This window comes from Cervus elaphus, chromosome 5, assembly GCF_910594005.1.
Source record: "Cervus elaphus chromosome 5, mCerEla1.1, whole genome shotgun sequence".
Taxonomy (NCBI): Eukaryota; Metazoa; Chordata; class Mammalia; order Artiodactyla; family Cervidae; genus Cervus; species Cervus elaphus.
Window position 1 is genome coordinate 19,685,093 of NC_057819.1, and position 19,975 is coordinate 19,705,067.

The 19,975-nt window shown below is 38.8% G+C and overlaps 1 protein-coding gene across 2 annotated transcripts in view; it reads left to right on the forward strand.

The window, feature by feature from the left end:
• Positions 1-19,568, forward strand: part of KNTC1 (kinetochore associated 1) — a 73,099-nt gene extending 53,531 nt beyond the window's left edge. For both annotated transcript variants that reach the window (XM_043901961.1, XM_043901962.1), the window contains exons 45-64: positions 213-302; positions 1,918-2,089; positions 2,176-2,234; positions 2,366-2,582; positions 3,731-3,804; positions 4,732-4,942; positions 5,062-5,171; positions 7,506-7,552; positions 8,954-9,032; positions 10,833-10,951; positions 11,324-11,459; positions 12,130-12,225; positions 12,609-12,665; positions 14,421-14,475; positions 14,804-14,867; positions 15,234-15,363; positions 16,429-16,518; positions 16,995-17,140; positions 18,177-18,267; positions 19,338-19,568. In XM_043901961.1, the coding sequence (XP_043757896.1) occupies positions 213-302; positions 1,918-2,089; positions 2,176-2,234; positions 2,366-2,582; positions 3,731-3,804; positions 4,732-4,942; positions 5,062-5,171; positions 7,506-7,552; positions 8,954-9,032; positions 10,833-10,951; positions 11,324-11,459; positions 12,130-12,225; positions 12,609-12,665; positions 14,421-14,475; positions 14,804-14,867; positions 15,234-15,363; positions 16,429-16,518; positions 16,995-17,140; positions 18,177-18,267; positions 19,338-19,355 (2,061 nt within the window). In that variant the 3' untranslated portion in view covers positions 19,356-19,568. The remainder of the gene's footprint in view (positions 1-212; positions 303-1,917; positions 2,090-2,175; positions 2,235-2,365; positions 2,583-3,730; positions 3,805-4,731; positions 4,943-5,061; positions 5,172-7,505; positions 7,553-8,953; positions 9,033-10,832; positions 10,952-11,323; positions 11,460-12,129; positions 12,226-12,608; positions 12,666-14,420; positions 14,476-14,803; positions 14,868-15,233; positions 15,364-16,428; positions 16,519-16,994; positions 17,141-18,176; positions 18,268-19,337) is intronic.
• Positions 19,569-19,975: the final 407 nt, after the last annotated feature.

The following is a 19,975-nucleotide window of genomic DNA, read 5'->3' on the forward strand; positions in this document are numbered from 1 at the left end:
GAGCTTTCAAAATGTTTTAAAGCACATGTGTTTATTCTAAGAGTTGACTTTAGAGATGAGAAAATGTTAGTTCATTTTTTAAAAGAATAATCTAACTTAATCTGGTAATTTACTGAAGTGTTATATTTATAATCTGTGCCGATGAACATAACCGGCAACATCAACCAGCCTGGCAACATCTTCAGTTTTGATGTATTTTTGTTTTTATGCAGTTGGATCCCTATGACTATGAGATGATTGAAGTCGTCCTGAAAGTCATAGAAAGAGCTGATGAGAAGATAACCAACATTAATATTAATCAGGTATAACAAATATATCATAGATTTTAAAATTATGTTTTTAATTTGGATCATTTTTTAAAATTACTTTTATTTGGTGTCTTTCTGAACTGTTCTCTGAGCTCCCTTGAAACTGTACATTTTTTTTACTCTGTTTCCTTTTCTTTAAAGGGATACAGAGTAAAAAGAGTTTTTTATTCTCCATGTTTTATCTTATTTTATTTTATTTTATTTTTTGGCCACTCCTCGTGGCATGTAGGATCGTAGTTCCCCAACCAGGGATCGACTCTGCACCCCTTGCATCGGAAGTACAGAGTATAGTACAGAGTCTTAACCACCAGAGAAGTCCCCTCTCCACGTTCTATCTTAATCCAGTTTTTGCTCTACTGGGGCAATTTAAAACTTGCCAAAAGTACAAAGCCACTAAAAGACTGATTTAGAAGAATTAAGGCAAAAAATATTTGTCATCTGGCAAAAAAATCCCAAAGCACGTAAGACCCAGAATCAGATTTAGCTTTCTATATTAGGTAGGTCCTGGACTCAATTCTATTTGAGTACTTGCCGTAACTTACTGGGCTTCCTCCCAGGTGGCTCAGATGGTAAAGAATCTGCCTGCAATGCAGGAGACCCAGGTTCAGTCCCTGAGTCGGGAAGATTCCCCGGAGAAGGGAATGCCTACCCACTCCAGTATTCTTGCCTGGAGAGTCCCATGGACAGAGGAGCCTGAGAACTACAGTTCATGGGGTCTCAAAGAGTGGGACACGACTGAGCAACTAACACTTTTTTAGTAACTTCCTATTCTTTTACAAATTTTGGTCATAGGAGCTTATATATTTTCTTAAATTAGCTTTTAAAAATCAAAAGAAAATGGGTTGATTTAAAAAGTACAAGCCCCAGGGATTTCCCCAGCATTCCAGTGGTTAGGATGCAGCACTTTCACTGCCGGAGTTCAGTTCCTGGTTGGGGAGCTAAGATCTTTCAAGCCTTTTGGTACAACCAAAAAAAAAAGTTATACAGGCCCCCCAAAATATAAGATATAAACTTAAAAAAGGATGCATGTGTGCACACTCAGTTGTATCCAACTTTTTCTCACCCCATGTAGTGTAACCCACAAGGCTCCTCTGTCCTTGGGAGTTTTCAGGCAAGAATACTAGAGTGGTTTACCATTTCCTTCTCCAGCAGATTTTCCTGATCCAGGGATCAAACCCATGTCTCCTGCATTACCAGGCATATTCCTTATCACTGAGCCACCTGGGAAGCTATGGAAGCCCTAAAAGAGGACATAGAGGATTCATTTTAGATCTACTGCATATGTACTTAAAGTGAAATCGAGTATTTTTAAGGTACATCTAAAACTATTTGAAAAGAGTATAGAGAACTTCGAACTCTAGAGTATAAGACATCCCACCAGCAACAGCGTTGCGGTGGTTTAATTTCCAGTCGAAATTAGTGTAATTTCTTTAGTAATCACAAAAGTTATGGTTTAGAAAAATAATGTAATAGTTTTAAAGGTAAAACTACAAAAGGTTTTGATCATCTTCATGAGGAGAGACTGTCCCAGGAATGGTATTCTGTAAACATAAAACGCTTAAACGATTAGTTTAATCTCACAGGAATAAACCTTTTTATTTTAATACAGGCACTAAGTCTTCTGAAACACTTGAAGTCATACAGAAGAATTTCTCCCCCAGTGGACCTAGAACATCAGTATATGTTGGAGCACGTCATAACTTTGCCATCAGCTGCCCAAACCAGACTGCCTTTTCACCTAATATTCTTTGGCACAGCACAGAGCTTCTGGAAAATTCTCTGTATGTTCATTAACCTCTTTTGAATTGTCCTGAATAGCCAAAACCTTTTACGTAGGTAAATCATGCTATCTTTGTTTCCTTTCCAGCTACAGAACTCAGTGAAGAATCCTTCCCAACCTTGCTCTTAGTTTCTAAATTAATGAAGGTAATGGGTTAAAACTCGTGAAAGTCATATCTTTGCTCTGTAATTCTTTCAGCACCTCTCTAGAAAAATTTATGTAAAGCCCGTAAAAGTGAGCATATAAGTCAGTCATATAACTTTTCCCTTCTTTGAAGTTCTCTCTGGACACTCTGTATGTGTCTACAGCCAAACACGTTTTTGAAAAAAAGCTGAAGCCCAAGCTCCTGCAGTTAACACACGGTAAATCCTCAACAATGATTAACAAGGAGATAGCCAAGATCACTCAAACCATCGAATCCTACCTGTTGTCCATAGTTAACCCAGAGTGGGCCGTAGCCATCGCCATCAGTCTTGCCCAGGATGTCCCAGAAGGTATGGATTCTTTCATTAATTGGTCTTCAAATGGTTGGCTGTGTTGTTTTTGTAACTTGTAAAAAAAAAAAATTATACTCCTTTCATTTCCTTCCATTTCTTTTAAGGAGAAGAAGTATGATAGCTTAGAAATGTATGGGACTCCACTGGCAGTCCAGTGGTTAAGACTCCATGCTTCCAATGCAGCGGGAGGAGTTTGGTCCCTGATCAGGGAGTTAAGATCCCGCGTGTTGCGTGGCATGGCTAAAATTTTTTTTATAAAAGTAAAGAAATATATTTGCCCCCCTGTCCTCCCTTGTAACACTGTCATATGTTAAAGAGGCACCAGTGAGGGGATTTCCCTGGTGGTCCAGTGGCTAGGACTGTGCTCCCAGTGGCAGGGGGTCTGGGTTCAATCCCTGGTCAAGGAACTAAGAGCCCACATGCTGCAAATAAGAGTTCAAATGCCACGACTAAAGATCCTGCCTGCCACAGCTAAGACTTGGAGCAGCTAAATAAATACATTAAAAAAAAAAAGAGGCACCAGTGAACTTAAGCAAGATGCAGTGTTGCTTGCTTGGGGCTCAGTGCCAGAGGCACCGCCCAACTTGAGTATAAACTCATACCCTCTCATGTCCAGTCATACGTACTTTCTGTAACGAAACCTTAGACACTGTCACATGGTCAAACAGGTACACAATCACTTATTGCCATGTTTTCAATTATAACAAAAGTTGAAAATAAGTAATTTTTCTAAATGCTCATTTATCAAAAACTGGTTTAAAAAAATAAAGAATATTCATAGAATAGAGTACTGTGTAGTTGATTGGGAAAGATATCCTAGATATATATTAACTGAGAACAGCAGATTATGCTCCATATATGATCTTATCCCATTTGGAATAAAATGCTTGTACATATGCGTGCACACTTGTACACAGAGAACTTCTGGCGGAATGTCGAGGTCTCGGGAATGGGAATAGAAGATTAAGAGATGGCCATCTGTGAACTGTGCTTCCTACTTTGTCTCCTTCTGTCCTGTTTAAGCTGTTTTTTTTTTTTTACTATGAGTATGCCTTTCTGTCGTTTTAAAACTGGCTAATTTGGCTAAAATACATTTTCTTGAAAGGATTGTGATTTTCTTTTAAGTCTTTGCTTTATCTGTTTAGGTTCCTTCAAGATGTCCAGTTTGAAATTCTGCCTGTATTTAGCCGAGAGGTGGCTTCAGAATATCCCATCTCAGGTGTGTCTGAACTGTAAAATGGAAAGTTCCTCTTTCTTAAATTGAAGTATAGCTGATTTACAATATTAGTTTCAGGTGTACAACATATTGATTCAAAATTTTCATAGGTTATACTGTTTATAGTTATTATAAAATATTGGGCTATATTCCCTGTGCTGTACAGTATATTCTTGCAGCTTATTTACTTTATTCATAGTAGTTCATGCCTCTTATTCTTGTACCCCTCCCAGCTTTCCTGTCCCTACTGGTAAGCACTAGTTTGTTTTCTCTATCTGTGAGTCTGTTTCTGTTTTGCATATATACTCGTGTATTTTTTAGATTTCACAGATAAGTGATGATATCATACAATATTTGTCTTTGTCTGTCTGACTTATTTCACTCAGCATAATACCCTACAGGTCTGTCCATGTTGTTGCCAATGGCAAAGCTTCATTCTTTCTTATGGCTGAGTAGTATTCCTAAATATACATATACACACACATCACACACTATATCTTCTATAGCCATTTATCTCTCAGTGGACACTTAGGTTGCTTCTATATCTTTGCTATTATAAGTAATGCTGTTATGAGCATTAGGGTGCAGGCTCTGCTGCTTTTTTAAGGTCCACATTTCTATTTATTTTTTAAAACTTATTTTTAATTGGATGATACTTGCTTTACAACATTGTGTTGGTTTCTGCTGTACCACAGTGAGAATCAGCCCTAAGTATACCTATATCCCCTCCTTCCATCCCTTTTCAGCCCACCCTGGTGATAGATTGTTTTCAAGGGTTGGAGACCTAAACTGGAGAAAGAAGATGAGGCTTGGTGTAGATACTAAGGTTGTAACTAAGGCAGGAAGGGACCTTGATTGATAAAGGTGGATTCTTAGTCTCACTGAAGATTTAGAAAACAAGTTTTCTGTTTGCTTGGAATTTTTTAAAAGGATGAGACACGTGAAAAAGCTGAAGCTCTGTTGAAGAAGCTTCATATTCAGTACCGGCGATCAGGCACAGAAGCTGTGCTCATAGCCCACAAGCTGAACACTGCAGAGTATTTAAGAGTGATCGGAAAACCAGTGCATCTCATTGTCAGTCTGTACGAACATCCCAGCATCAATCAAAGAATTCAGAATTCATCTGGGAAAGATTATCCTGGTGAGAGCAAAACTCTTTTTGTATCTTTCCATCCAAGGAGAACTATCCTTTTGAGTCCCTGGTATCTTGCATTGAAAACTTGGGGTTCTCTTTTTAATTCTTTATCTTGAATATCTTAGATATTCACACAGCTGCTAAAGAAATAGCTGAAGTCAATGAAATTAATTTGGAAAAAGTCTGGGACATGTTGTTGGAAAAATGGCTGTGCCCGTCCGCCAAACCTGGTGAAGTAAGTGCTTGCTTTGATGGTGTCTGTTGTTGAGTGTGAGCCAGTGGCGTCTCCTCAAAGAAGAGGGTAATTATTTGTCTCGCCATGATATGACTTCTCATTAGAAGCACAGAATCTTAGAAGAAGGAACATTTGAGCATTTTAATAGCTTCTGTTATTTGATGAGTTTTAATGAAGTTGTTTACTTCTTCTTTTCCTTTAAATATTATTTTGCAGCTAGTCTATCTTTTCTTTTTTCACTTGCCAGTATTTTTTTAATTGAAGTATAGTTGATACATTCTTCCTTTTAATTGATGATTTCAGATGAACTGTTATATAATAGAAGTGGCCTATGCTTAGACTTTAGGCTCATATGATTATTTTCTATTTCGAAATAATTTTAAAGGTACAGAAAAGTTGCAAGAATAGTACAAAAGAATTAGCTGTGTATCCTCCACCCAGATCTGTCAGTTTTTAAACATTTTGCCACATCTACTTCATCATTCTCCCTGTAATATGTTTACCCATAACATTTTTCCATACCCTTTGAGTGTAAATTCCATGTGTCATGCCCCTTTACCCTTAATAATTAGTGTGTGATTCAAAGAACAAAGATTTTTGTCTTAATTGGACCACAGTATAATTATAAAAATCAGACACAATTTTGATACAGTATTGATAAAATACATATATATTTATGTTTGCATACTTGAATTTATGGTCCTTGTTACAGTTTAACCAGTTGTGCCAATGATGTTCTTTGTAGTAATTTTCTCCTCTGAGACCGGGATCTAATCCGGGATTATGTGTTGTATTTGTCATGTCTGTAATTTCTTTCACTCTAGAACAGTTCCATAACTTTTCTCTTTCGTGACACTGATATTTTTTAACATTTCAGGCTCGTTATTTTGTCAGTGGCCCCTCCTCTTGGGCTTTTCTGTGTCCTCATGATAAGACTGGAGTTTTGCATTTTGGGCAGTATGTTACCTGGGTGATAGGGTGTCCTTCCCAGGGTATGAGGTTTAGAGGCACATGATGCCTCTTTGCCCAAATAGAGGATGTGAATTTAGATAACTTGGTTACACTGTTGTCTATTTCTCTCAGACACAGTTACTATATTTCCTTTTGTAAGTACTAAGGGAGGTGTTTTGAGACAATGTAATATCCTGCTCTTCTCTAAATTCCTCCCTTTACCACCCATGGCCCTGACTTAGTCTTTATTGATGATTCTTACTTGACTCTTTTATCTGTGCTGAGACTTTGTCTTTTTTGGAGGGTGCAGATTCTTTGGTTTGTAAAATGTCTCATTCTGGATTTATGTTTCTGAGGTTTCTCATGATTAGATTCAAGTTGTGGATTTTTAGCAACAATATTCTATGGGTGATCTCTTCAGTGTATCACGTAAGGAGACACATAATGTCAGTTTTTTTAGAAATAATATTAACATCTAAATTTGTGATGGGATTCAGCAATCCAAATGCAAAATTTTCTGTATCGTTTCTTTTGAGTTTTCAGGCAGAACTTAATTAAGGAGATTCTGTAATTCTTCTGTTCACCTAGGCAGGTATCCTTGGAAAAAAATGTATTTGTAAACAAATAGTATAACTGATGTGACATTAGCTTTTCAACTCATGGTTTTTATATCACTTGTAATTCAATTTAACAGGTATTTTTTAAGTGTTTACCCAGAGCAAGGACCATGTATCAGTGAAAACAGAAGAGTTAGAAGCATATCCAGGCCACATAGAATCTATGGCCCCATGTTTTAACTTACACATAAATCTGGAACACTAAACTGAAATTCCTCTGAGACTAGAAACTGTGTTTATACACCTAATGCACCTAATGCATTTCTGTGTAAGTCCCCATAAATACATACTGAATTAAGGACAACTCATACAATTCAGAGTCCTTTCCTTTTAAAAATTACACAATGAATGTAAACTCCAGGAGGATAGGAATATTTGTTTTGTTCACTCAGGGAACCCATGTGCCCAGAATTATGCCTGGTGCATGGTAAGCACTCAGTATGTATTTGTTGACCAAATGAACTTGAGTAAACCCATTTTTAAAGCAAGAATCTTCTCATTAAGTGATGAATTACACTAATTTCTTATCTGCAAATGTAATTGTTTTATAAATCTTTTTTTTTTCCTTTGTTGTCATCAAACATGGAAGTGCTGGGAGTTGAACCCCCGGCCTTGTGCACACTAAGTATGTACTCTGCTACTGCACTGCACCCCCCCCGTAAATATAATTTTGCATGTTGGACTTTTTCATTTAATAGACTTTCATAAGCTTATGTTGTCAATCAATTTTCTTCTGTTTTTAACTTGTTTATCTACTTTTTCAAAGACACCATCAGAATTGTTTGAACTTCAAGAAGATGAAACACTACGAAGGTATTCTTCCTTTACTTACATTTGTCTAGACCCTGTTGCCCAATACGAATCTTACCAATGATTTTAAAACCAATGGTTTTAAAAAAGGCTTTCTTAGTATAACTTGGATCAGAATCTCTGAGAAGAATCAGTTCATTGACACATGACTATGAGTGTGTTTAAATATCTCCAGTCAAATAAATAAGAAACAACCAAGATCCAGAGTTTCTGAATCCTCTGTGAGTTCGTACACTTAGCAGAGAATGTACCGTGAGCAAAGGAAAACTCTTACGTAGCGAGGACTCTGACCCCAGACTTGTACGTGTTCTCTGTCCCTGTCAAGCTAGGCTGGTTCAGATATGGGCCACCAGGATTCCTTTTTCACTTCTAACCTAAGGCTGAGACCCAGAAAGGCACATTGGTGTCACATACCATAAGTCTGATTGGTAACGGCTTGCTGTCTTGAGCAGACTCTTCTCGGTGCTCAAATCAGAAAACACAACAGTCCATTAATGATGCTTGGCTTAGGTGTGGGAGAGGGAATGGTGGCATGCATGCCAGCCTCTTGCCATTTGGTGTAGGCCAAAAGTGTCAATGGGTCGGGTTACTCATGAAGCTCTCCACCTGACATCAGCCCTGGAGATCTGATAGTGAGAGAGGATATAGGAAGATAAACCCCAGAAAAGAATTTCTCCTGATCTGGGCAGAACTGGTCTAGTACCCGCTCCAGGCTCTCCTTCCCTCTGGGCACTCCCTCGTCCTTGCTTAGTCCTTTGAGAGCAAGAACACCTTTGTCTGAGCAAAAGAAAGCTCCTGGAGCATCTGACTGAAGCAGCCAACACAGAAAGGCTTAGGGGGAATAGTTCATAGAGAAAACTCCCAAGATGGAAATCCCAGAGAGTAATTCATGGCAATTTCATAACTTCCTGCCTTTTCCCACTGGAATCTCTATCCCTTCTTCCTCCAATTTGCCTGATCCATCTTGCCCTTCTCTTGGGGGCTGGGGGGAAGGCAGGCAGTCTGCCCTGAGTCCCAAGGTTAAAACATGCCACTAACAAGGTCCTGTGAATTAAAACACAAGTTTCCATGTATAGTAGTGTTCAGTGTACTTTGCAGCTATGGTTTGTATCGATTTCTTAACCAGAGAGATTTAAACTATCAGTTGCTTAGCCATTTCCTAGATGAGAAGAGTGAGGCCTATCTTTTGTGTCTTTATTATCTCCTTTAGCTGTGAAGGAACCCAAGAACAGATTAAGCATCCTTTAGAGGGGAAAGTTAAACAGTGGCCTTGACCCATAGCCCTTCAGGCCTTTGTTTGGGCTGTCTGATGCTGTTTTTTTTATGGATAATAAAGCAAGTCTCTTGTTTTGCTAATCAGTCACTAAATTAAAATCTAAATGTAATAAAAAAATATTTTTTCAGAGTCCTGTATCTCCTTCTGTCTCGTCCAATTGATTATAGTTCAAGAATGCTGTTCATCTTTGCAACATCAACCACAACCGTAAGCTCTAAAAACTTGGTCAGAACTTATCTTTGTATCTCAGCCTAACATTTTTTTCCCTGCGTATTCACTATTGACAGGTGACTAGGAGAATGCTCTCTGTACTTACTCGAACTATGTCTTACTCTGTAGATGAGGTTTGTAGTATCTGCTGGGCTCCATTTAGTGCTGGCTACAGAAACATCCTATTTTGCAAACTGAGTGGTTCAACTGTTGACAGTCCCCACGGGTTAGCCACCATCACTGTCCTAACACCCTGGCCCAGTGTACGTCACTCAGGAGTGTCCGATTCTTTGTGATTCCATGGACTGCAGCCCGCCAGGCTCCTCTGTCCGTGAGATTTCCCAGGGAAGAATCCTGGAGTGGGTTGCCATTTCCTCCTCCAGGGGATCTTCCTGACCCAGGGATGGAACCCAGGTCTCCCGCGTTGCAGGCAGACTGTCTGCTGTCTGAGCCACCAGGGAAGCCCCCAGCCACATTCCTAATACCAGGGACCCCCAACCAGCAGGCCTGAGAGAAGTCTCCACTCTGGTCTCCAAGCCCTGCCTGGCCTGTCGCACCCCCTCCCCACTAAACTCTTCACTAGTCAGAACTTCCCCTCATCCCTGAAAGCCTGTGACTGACTTTCAGGCTTGTCCATATAGAAATGCCTTCTGGGGAACTTTGCTGGCAGCCCAGAGGTTAGGGCTCTGCACTCTCAGTGCCGAAAGCTCAGGTTTGCTCTCTGGTCAGGGAGCTGAGATCCCGCAAGCCACAGGACATGGTAAAAAAAAAAAAAAAAAAAAAAGTGCTCTCTGAGGCAGTTGGAGCTGAGGGAAAGGAAAGATGTAGGTCAAAGGATGGAAAGAAGAAAGAGGGAAAGGCTAAGATGCTGATCGTTTGTCCTTGATGACAAGCAGCGGGAAGGAAATCCCTCTTTCTCTTGCATCTTCGTTTATCTGATAGTTATCCTGGCACGTAAGTAAAAATTATGTTCCTTGAAACCGACCAGGTTCAGCTCCCAGCTCAGTCATGCAAGTGCTTTTCCCTGAGAAAATTGTCGCACCGCGTTGTGTTCGTGTGTGCTTCCTCTTGTGTCATGTAGACATTAATGAATACATTTTGATTAATTAATAATGTGTATGCAAATGTGAACTCAGTTATATATTCAGGAGTTGAGGTTTAATAAAATTAATTTTTATTGCTTCATCAAGAGCCCTCTTAAGTGAACATCTCTCTTGTTTTCAGCACTGAAAATGTGAAGAATGCAGTGGCTGTCAGCAGTTGGGTGTTCCTACCGTTTACCCACCAATGCTTTTGCACTATGAGTGCACATCTTGGGTTGGTCAAAAAGTGTTTGCGTTTTCCCATACATCTTATGGAAAAACCTAACCTGAACTTTTTGGCCAGCCAGTATTAACAAAGTGTAAATGGTAGAGTCCATCATGGTATTACTATGAAAGTGGTTCTCACCCTGTTCTTTCTGAAAGACTGAGGAGCCCCCAGGCAGGGTCCCATGGAACACAATTTGAGAACCACTGAACCCCCTCCCCCAAGGGCAAACATAGACTTAAATCTTTCTTTTCTTTTTTTTATTTTCTAATTTGGCCATGCACATGGCTTGATGGATCTTAGTTCCTCCACAAGGTATTAAACCTGAGCCCTGGGCAGTGAAAGTGCAGAGTCCTAACCACTAGTCTGCCAGAGAATTCCTGGCTTTAATCTTTTAAAAACCAACATGGCTCCTGTCACCTAGATTGAAACTCATTTACCCAACTGAAACCCATGGGTGCAGCTCTGAAACCTCTTCTGGTCTTACAGATGCTCAGGATGCACCAGCTCACATTCGCCCACAGAACTCGAGCCCTGCAGTGTCTGCTCTATTTGGCTGACAAGGAAACTATAGAATCTCTCTTCAAAAAATCCATCGAAGAAGTGAAGTAAGTGGAATTTTTGTATTAATAGAAAACAGGTCACTCTTTGGAACCATAACTTTTAAGCCTCTTAGTTCGGAAGATTACGTTAGAAGGGCTATGTCAACAAGGTGCTCTTGCCTTGAGTGTCCTTGTTCTGGCAGAGAGGAGACAGGCCCTGAAGAACATCTTATTTCTCTCGAATCTTTGAGACATTTAGAAACTGAGTGTTTTTTTCATCTTCCTCCAGTTGATTTCTTTCTAGTATTTCTTGACTCTATCTTAGAAGCCTAAAACAGACATGTAATAGATCAGTCCAATATTTCTAAGTGTTGGCTTTTATTTTAAACATAAATGTGGCTAGTGAGGAGATTCCCATTTCCTGCCTCTGTTTTCCAGATCTTACTTGAAATGTATAACTTTCCTGGCATCATTTGAGGCGCTGAATATCCCCATCACGTATGAATTATTTTGCAACAGCCCTAAAGAAGGAATGATTAAGGGTCTTTGGAAAAACCACAGCCACGAATCCATGGTATGTACACTGAGTTAGCTGTGGCGGCCTCCAGCCTCTCAGATGCTGTTGCACTCACTTGGCTGCCTGCCACCACTCGGATCCCTGAAAGACAGATCCAAAGAAACCCTTGATTCCTGAACAGGTCTGCTGCTCGGAGAGCTTTCCTGTTTTCCTCTCCTGGCAGGTGACACGGCAACTTGGAAGCCGCCTTACCTCTCTCCCAAAAGCCTAAGGCCTAAAGCCATCCCTTCCTATCAGGGCGAGGTGGCGGGGGAAACACTTTTTTAATCCCTCCCCAAGCCTGTCTGTCCTCATCTAGACAGACTGTCCTTGTGCAGGAAGTTTTGTTCCTCTTCCTTCTAGTTACCAGTGGGAGTTCAGTCTCTGAGGCAGCTGGAACCCAGGGCAGGAAGGATATGGGGCCAACAGGCAAACTGTTCTAGGACACAAGAAACAAAGAGGGGAGGAGGAAGAGGAGCCTGAGATGCTGTTTGTGAGTCCATAACTTCGAGAAAGAAAAATATTTTTTTTTTCTTTCCCTAGACAGATGAGGGACTTCATTGAAATTAGGCAGTAGACACAGGTTGGCTGTAAGCATATTTTGTCCTCAGCTATCCTACCTTTTCCAAAGATGGTTGAATTTACTGGTGTCTTGAAACAGTATGATTTTTTTTTCCCCCTGCTTCAGGCAGTGAAGTTGGTGACTGAGCTTTGTTTAGAATACAAAATCTATGACCTGCAGCTTTGGAATGGACTCTTGCAAAAGCTTCTTGGCTTCAATATGGTAAGTAAAACTCAGTACCCTAGACTGCGGTGTATTGTAAAGATTTTGCACAGCATCTCCTAAACTGATACTTGCACTGATACTTGTTATTGAACAGATGTATGTGGAAAATATTCACTCTCATGGGTTCATACCCAACTTAAAGAATGTGGCGTGAGGCCAGAGAAAGTGCAGTCTCAAAACTGACATAAATTTCATTCGAAACAAACAGAAGAGTCCCTGGCGTCTTTTGGTGTTTGTGGATTTATAGGTGACCTTCTCTGGTGATCCTCAGAGAAGATACAGTCTCCTGATATTCTTTGTGAAAGTTTCAGACTCCTAGATTGGACTTTGAAATTTTCCATTTGGGTAATCTTCAGAACTTTTCTGTTTCATTTTTTCAGATTCCTTATCTAAGGAAGGTTTTAACAGCCATTTCTAGCATCTATCCTTTGTGGCAGGTATGTAGTTTTTTCTAAAATAAATTTTACAGAATTTAATCTTTAGACTCACTGACCTTGTGACTCACAGGTACCCTGGATTAAGTAGTCAGTTCCTCAGTGAAGCTGCAGGGTGCTGTTCCATTAAAATGGTGCCTAGACCCGGAATACTCTGTTCGGACTTTGCCTTCCCCGACATCACTTCCCCCAGCCCTCTAGGCCTCATGAATCACATCTCCATTTATGCTCTTAAAACACATGGGCTCAGCTATAACACCTGTCATGGTATAATTTTTTTTAAAACATTCATTTACTTATTTATTTGGCTGCATCAGGTCTTCATTGCGGCATTTGGGCTCAGTAGTTGTGGCATTTGGGCTTAGTTACCCTTCAGCATGTGGGATCTTAGTTTCCTGATAAGAGATAGAACCCCTGTCCCTTACATTGCAAAGTGAATTCTTAACCACCAGACACCAGGGAAGTCCTGGTATAAATTATTTTAATCACACATGTGCCTGCCCATCTTGGACTTTGAAGATTCCTAAAGTCAGAAACCCTGTCATTCATCTTTTCTGAATTTCACTTGTTGTTCACATGCACAATCACTATACATATATGTAATGCATATAATATATAATATGTGAGTGCTGAGTCACTTCAGTCCAATCATGTCTGACTCTTTGTGACCCTATGGACCGTAGCCTGCCAGAAACATATATGTTTTATTCTTAGTTTAATAACTTAGAACATATGCTGAGTAAAATATGAAAATTTTCCTTTACCACTTCCCTTCATAATCTCCCCAGGAGTGACTACTGTTGACAGTTTCCTTTGTTCTCTTCTAGAGTTTTCCTATTATCATATAAGCAGGTGTATGTATACGTGCATGTGTATATTGTGTGTGTGTGTGTATTCATTTTTGTACATATAAATTAAATCACATTACATATAAATGTTTTTTTCAATGTAACAATGGTATCTTGGAGATTGTTTCCTCTTAGCACATATAGATCTCCTTTTTTATTGAGATATAATTCACACATAAAATTTACCCTTTTAAAGTATACAATTAAGTGGCTTTTAGTATATTCACAGACTCACAGAGAATACAAAGAAGTGATTACCAGAGAGAAATGGGGAGTGGTAGATTAAGGATATAGGATTAAGAGATAGAACTACTATGTATAAAACAGATAAGCAGGACTTCCTTTGTGATCTAGTGGCTAAGACTGCACTTCCAATGCAGAGGGCCCCAGTTCAATCCCCAGTCAGGGAACTAAATGCCACAACTAAGAGTTCAGATGCACAGTGAAGATCAAAGCTCTTTCATTATGCATCTAAGACCCAGTACAGCCAAAATAAATTAAAAAAAATAGATAACCAGCATGGGCATATTACATAGCATAGGGAATTATAACCATTATCTTATAATCTTTAGTGGAGAATAATCTGTAAAAATACTGAGTCACTATGTTGCATACCTAAAACTAATATTGTAAATCAACTATATTTCAGTTTTTTAAAATATAAATAAGAGGGTATTTTGCAGAGCAAAAAACAATAATAATAAATCAGCCAGGATTATGTGTTAATATCCTAAAATATATAGTATGAGGAATATTCTAGAATCTTAATGATCTAGAACAGGGAGCTAGCAAGTTAAGATTTTGGTCTTAACATCAAGAATATAAGCTCTAAATGTATATAGTTCTGTGACTACAAAACAGAGTTCATAAGATCCCAGACATTAGTTCTTTAATACACGTGTTTCCACAGGTTCCCTACTTCAGCAGAGCTTGGCAGTGTGTGGTTCAGATACCGCTGCTTTCAGGTATTTTTCTGTGCCCTGAAATGTTGACAGTAGCATTTTATAGTTTTGTATATAGACAGGTTATTGGGTTTGTTTTGGTTTCTTTGTGTGTTTTTTGTGTTTTTTTGTTTTTTTTTTTTTTTTTTAGTGTGGACCATTTTAAAGTCTTTCTTGAATTTGTTACAGTATTGCTTCTGTTTTTTATGTTTTGGTTTTTTGGCCACAAGGCCTGTGGGATCTTAGCTCCCCAACCAGGGTTCAAACCTGTGTTGCCTGCATTGGAAGGCAAAGTCTTAACCAGTGGACCACCAGGGAAGTTCCTAAACACATTGTTGCTTTTTATTTTCAGCCTCTTGTCCTTTAAGCCCCAGTCAGCTGTCAGATTGTTGTGAGAGTCTCATTGCTGTTCTAGAGTAAGTAAAATATTTTTCCTACCCCCTAAATCAAATTCGTTGCTTATAAAATTCCTTTCTAATAAACGTACCTTTTGAGTAATGCCTTTTTCCTCAGAAGTTAAGCACACCACTTGATTGAAAATAAAATATCTCTATTATTTTTACAGTGTCTACTTTCTTTGTGCAGTGCAGCTAATGAACTTATATTCAGTACACATTCTCTAAAATTTGTACCTAGTTTTAATGTAAATATAGAGTACCTTTTGTGACTACTGTAAACCATATAGTTACGTCATAGATTTTGAGTCTTCTAAGTATTTGTCGCCTGACATGTATAGACTTGAATTCGACAGGTTATTAACTAATTAACATGCTCTCTTGAAGATGTCCAGTTTCAGATGATCTCGACATGATCAGAGTGGCCAGACAGTATGTCCAGTTAGAGCTTCCGGCTTTTGCATTAGCGTGTCTAATGCTCATGCCCCACTCAGAAAAAAGGCACCAGGAAATAAAGGTATCTGGCAAATTACTCATCTGGGGCTGCCAAGGAGGTGGAAGGTCTCACATTGCATGTCCCCTGCCAAAGATTGCCCTTTCTTTTCATCAAACCTGTAAAGCATGAGTAGGATAGAAAGTTTGTGTCGGGGTCTAGCGGGAGGTATGACTGAAAGATAGATGAAGACTCATCTTAGAAAGCCTTAAGAGGGGTTTGGACCTTATTCTCTATCAGTGGAGAACAGTGAATTTTCCTGCAAGTGCAAAGTGAAATGCTCCGGCGGTATTTGGAAGGAAGTAATCCACCTGGGCTTGATCAGAAGAGAGAGGGAGCAAGAAGTAAAACTTCTAGGAAGCTCTTGCATTTGGATAGAAATTCATCTCACTTGATGCACGTACAACAGCCTCGTGACTAGGCCAGGGAAGCTTGAGGGGGTGCCCAAAGGAGGGTGGTGGCAACAAAAACAAACCAGAGGAAGATGGCTTGCTTGCAGCTTGACTTGGTGATTAGTCGTGGAAAATAGAAAAGTCAGGTTGTGTGTGGGTGTCTAACAAAGGCACCATGAGCATTCTGAGGACAGAACTTTTAAAAATAGCTCCCATCCCCTTTATACTATAGAATAAATAGAACAAAGCATTTTGAACTGTTTTACAATGATTTCCCTGTGGGTAGCTAAGCCAGTTCATAAAGATCTATATAAATGAACACACGTATTTTTTATTTGTCACTTGCTCTATTCGTTTCATTTTTTTTTCAAAGCCATCTGTGCCTGTCCTTGACTTTGTTCTCTTTTGACTGGTCTTAAACTCATCTGTTGATGCTTTTCAGAGTTTTAGTATTTAAATAGATTCCTTCTGGCACTTAGGATGACAAAATGTTTATTAAACAGCTCTTTGTTGTTGAAATGGGTATTTGTAAAATGCTTTTTCCTTACTTCAGTAAGATAGAGGCGGTCTTTTTTCTGTACTAGATACACTTTAAAATATTTCAAATGTAAATATGAAAACCTTCCAGATTTGACAGAAATTAGTAGTGATTATACTTTTCTATTAATTATGTTTTGATTTTTTTTTTTTTCTCCAGAATTTTCTGGGCTCTTGTGACCCTCAGATCATTTTACAGCAATTAGAGGAGCATATGAATACTGGCCAGTTGGCAGCGTTTTCACATCAAGTAAGTGGCAGTTTCCTCTCCCTTTTGTTACGAAAAATTTGTTATTAGGAGATAATCAATTTTCCCCAAACCAAGATTAAGCTGAAAACTCACCATCTCCATCTGTTGTTAATATATATACAATTAACGTCACTTTCATTAAAGCCGAGGTAAATTTTTAAAAGTCAAAAACCCTGGGTGTCCTGTTTACTTCTGTGCACAGTGGAAAATCTGTAGCCTTCAATGCTTGTCACTATGATGAACAGATTTTCCTCAAAAAAAATCCCGAAGTGCTTAACAACAGCAACTTTTAATTTATTCACTGTATGCTGAAATGGGCCAAAGCAGTCCCCACCCCCAGCCCACGCCCTCACGAGGAAGGCTTAGTCACTATGCAGTGATAATTTAACATCTAATTGTCAGAAATGCTTTGGTACTGAAGGAGACAAGGTGGCATTTAACACATTTTGAATATGATGATACCTGTTATTCTATAGATTAGAAGTCTGGTGCTGAAAAATATCATAGATAAGAAAGAGTTTGGGATTTTGGCAAAGACAAAATACTTCCCAGTGTTGAAATCACACATGATAAATACCAACAACATCACTGAACTTGTAAACTATTTGGCAGATGAGTTGAGGTAAGTTGATAAATTTTTTTTTAAAACAACTTAGTGTAAAAAACACAAAAACAACTTAATGTAGAATATACTAAAATTTATCTTTACTTTGTAGGAACATACCAAATAATTGTAAAGCTATTTGGTTGTAATTAAAGTCTCTGAATATTAAACTGTAGCATCACTACATTATGCATACCATACTGCTAACACATACTCAGAAGCAGCTGTTTTGTAACCCAGTCTCTTGGAACATGAACTTGAAATCAGACAATTAATCAAGCTGCCTGAAATCCCAAAATAGGCATCTCACAATCCTTCTAAAACCCCACATTACAACTTTATTCCTTAGACGTTTGACTAGAGGCATCGACAACTGTATATAACATCATTTTTTCTAAGCGTATCTAATTTTCCAGTACCCACAAGTTTAGAAATAGTATCCCTTGGGATGGTGTTGGGTGCAAATTTGGAAATTAAAAAGAAGGGCAAAATGAGTTGGCACTGAAGAAAGAGAAAGCTCAATCAGGACTGAAATATTTCCAGATCCATCCCTACATTTGTTTGGTCTAACTGTGCTGATCCCTGGAAAGTATCTCTTTCTCAATATCATGCCATGGATTTCTTTTTCTTTTCTTTTTTAAATTTTTATTTCTTTTTTTATTTGGCTGCACTGGGTCTTAGTTGCAGCATGTAGGATCTTTAGCTGTGGCATGCGGGATCATCCTGTGGGATCTTAATTCCCTTTCCAGGGATCAAACCCTGGTTCCCTGCACTGGGAGCATGGAGCCTAAGCCACTAGATGACCAGGGAAGTCCCATGCCATGGATTTCTTTCTGCTTGTTTACCACTTGTGATCCAGCCATAATTGCAGGTTGCCGTTTATGAACAAGTAATATTTTTGAGGTAACGTTGATATATATACTAAGCTGCACATACTTTAGGTATGTCATTTGATAAAGCTTGATGTACACCTGTGAAGCCATTGCCGTAGTCGAGATGGCAGACCTACACATCACCCCCACATTTCCCTCATGCCCTTCTTCTTATTTCATAGTTTAAATGACGCTTCAGTCTTTATAACTGAATATTACAAGCATTGTGGGAAGCCCATACCACCAGGCACCACGCCCTGTGAAACTCTGAAGGTAAATCTGGCCCAAGTTACTGGGTTTTAACCTGACACCATTTCTATTTCTAGGATCTTGATATTGAGCCAGCCTGTTCTGGAGATAAATGAGTTTTTATATGCAACTGCATGTGTTTTTAAATTTCACTTTTTGTATGAGAGAGTCCCAGACTCAGCAGCCGTGTGGCCTCAAGCCAGTTGCTGTACCTGAGTGGCCTGCAGTTTTCAGATCTGGCCCTCCCAGCCTCTCAGGTGCTTTCAAGAATCACGACTCCTTGTGGAGTCTTGTTTTTAATACAGGGGCAGGTGACAAACCAAGTTTTATTGTATTTACTTATTTGGCTGTACCTCGAAGCTTGTGGGATCTTAGTTCCCCACCGGGGGCCTGAACCCGGGCCCACGGCAGTGCAAGTGCAGAGTCCTAACCACTGGACCACCAAACTAAATTGCAAAGTGCATTGATTAATGTTGTGCTGGAGTTACCATTGCTTTTATTTCTTTTTCTTTAATTAGCTAAGACATATATGTCCAGTATAGAAAAACAAAAATCTGGAGGAGGAAAAATAATAATAACAAAAAAACTGATCACTTGAGATACGATCCCTGTTAACATGTTGGTGTGCATTCTTCTAAATGCTTTTGTGTATAAAAACAGCACATAAATAATTTTTACTCTTGTTCTGAACTTAAGTATAAAGTAAAATTTTTCATTTTGATCGTGTTTTGGTAGTTTTAGTAAACATAATTAGGTTGTTGTGGTTTTTTCTTCCCTTAGTCCAGAGCAAGCATATTAAAGTATTTAGTCTACATTTTGTTAACATCCATTATTAACTTCCTTTGTTCATTTCCAATCTATTGTGATCAATGGCATAAGATTACTTTTTTCAAAAAGGGAGAGTATTGATTCAAGAGACAAGTTTGTGGCCCTTAAAATGTATCTGTTTTTCTCTGATCATAGTTGTCTAAAATGCAAAATAACTCATACAAAGATTTTTAGCAGTATAGTTAAGTCTTTTCTGTAGTTTGTCAAACCATTTTCTATTTAAAACACTGACACTCATAAAAATGCTTGTGTTTCTTTCCATTTAGATGTTTAATGGATCCTAATCAAAGTTTTTTCAAGAAGAACAAGAAGTTTGGAATCTGTTAATAACTGACACTATTTATTACAGTTTTTAAATTGTGCAATCTGTGTGCAATAGCTATTGTCAAATATTCCCCGAGAAGTAATAACTAAGATGCTTAATAACAGCAGAACTGCCTCATAAACAACTGATGTCCCAAATTAATAAATCTTTTCCTTGCCGGTTATGTGCATAACTTGTAGAGACTCTATCAGTTTTTTGGTACTCTATATGAAGAAAAGTATTTTGCTCTCCCCATAAGTAAAGCAACTGCTTTCATCCTGTCTCTTCCACCTATGTAGGTAAGAATATTAGTCTCTCTCTTTTTTTTTTAAGTCTTTATTGAATTTGTCACAATATCATTTCTGTTTTATGTTTTGGTTTCTTGGCCACAAGGCATGTGGGATCTTAGCTCCCCGACCAGGGATCAAACCTGTGTCGCCTGCATTGGAAGGTGAAGTCTTAACCACTGGGCCATCAGAGAAGTCCCAGAATATCAGTCTTTTTAACATCATTCGAGTAAATATGTCTGTAATCTTTGCTGCTGCGTGTATCCGTCAGTGGCCAGCCAGATGTACAGAAACCACTCTAGATAGTTGAAGC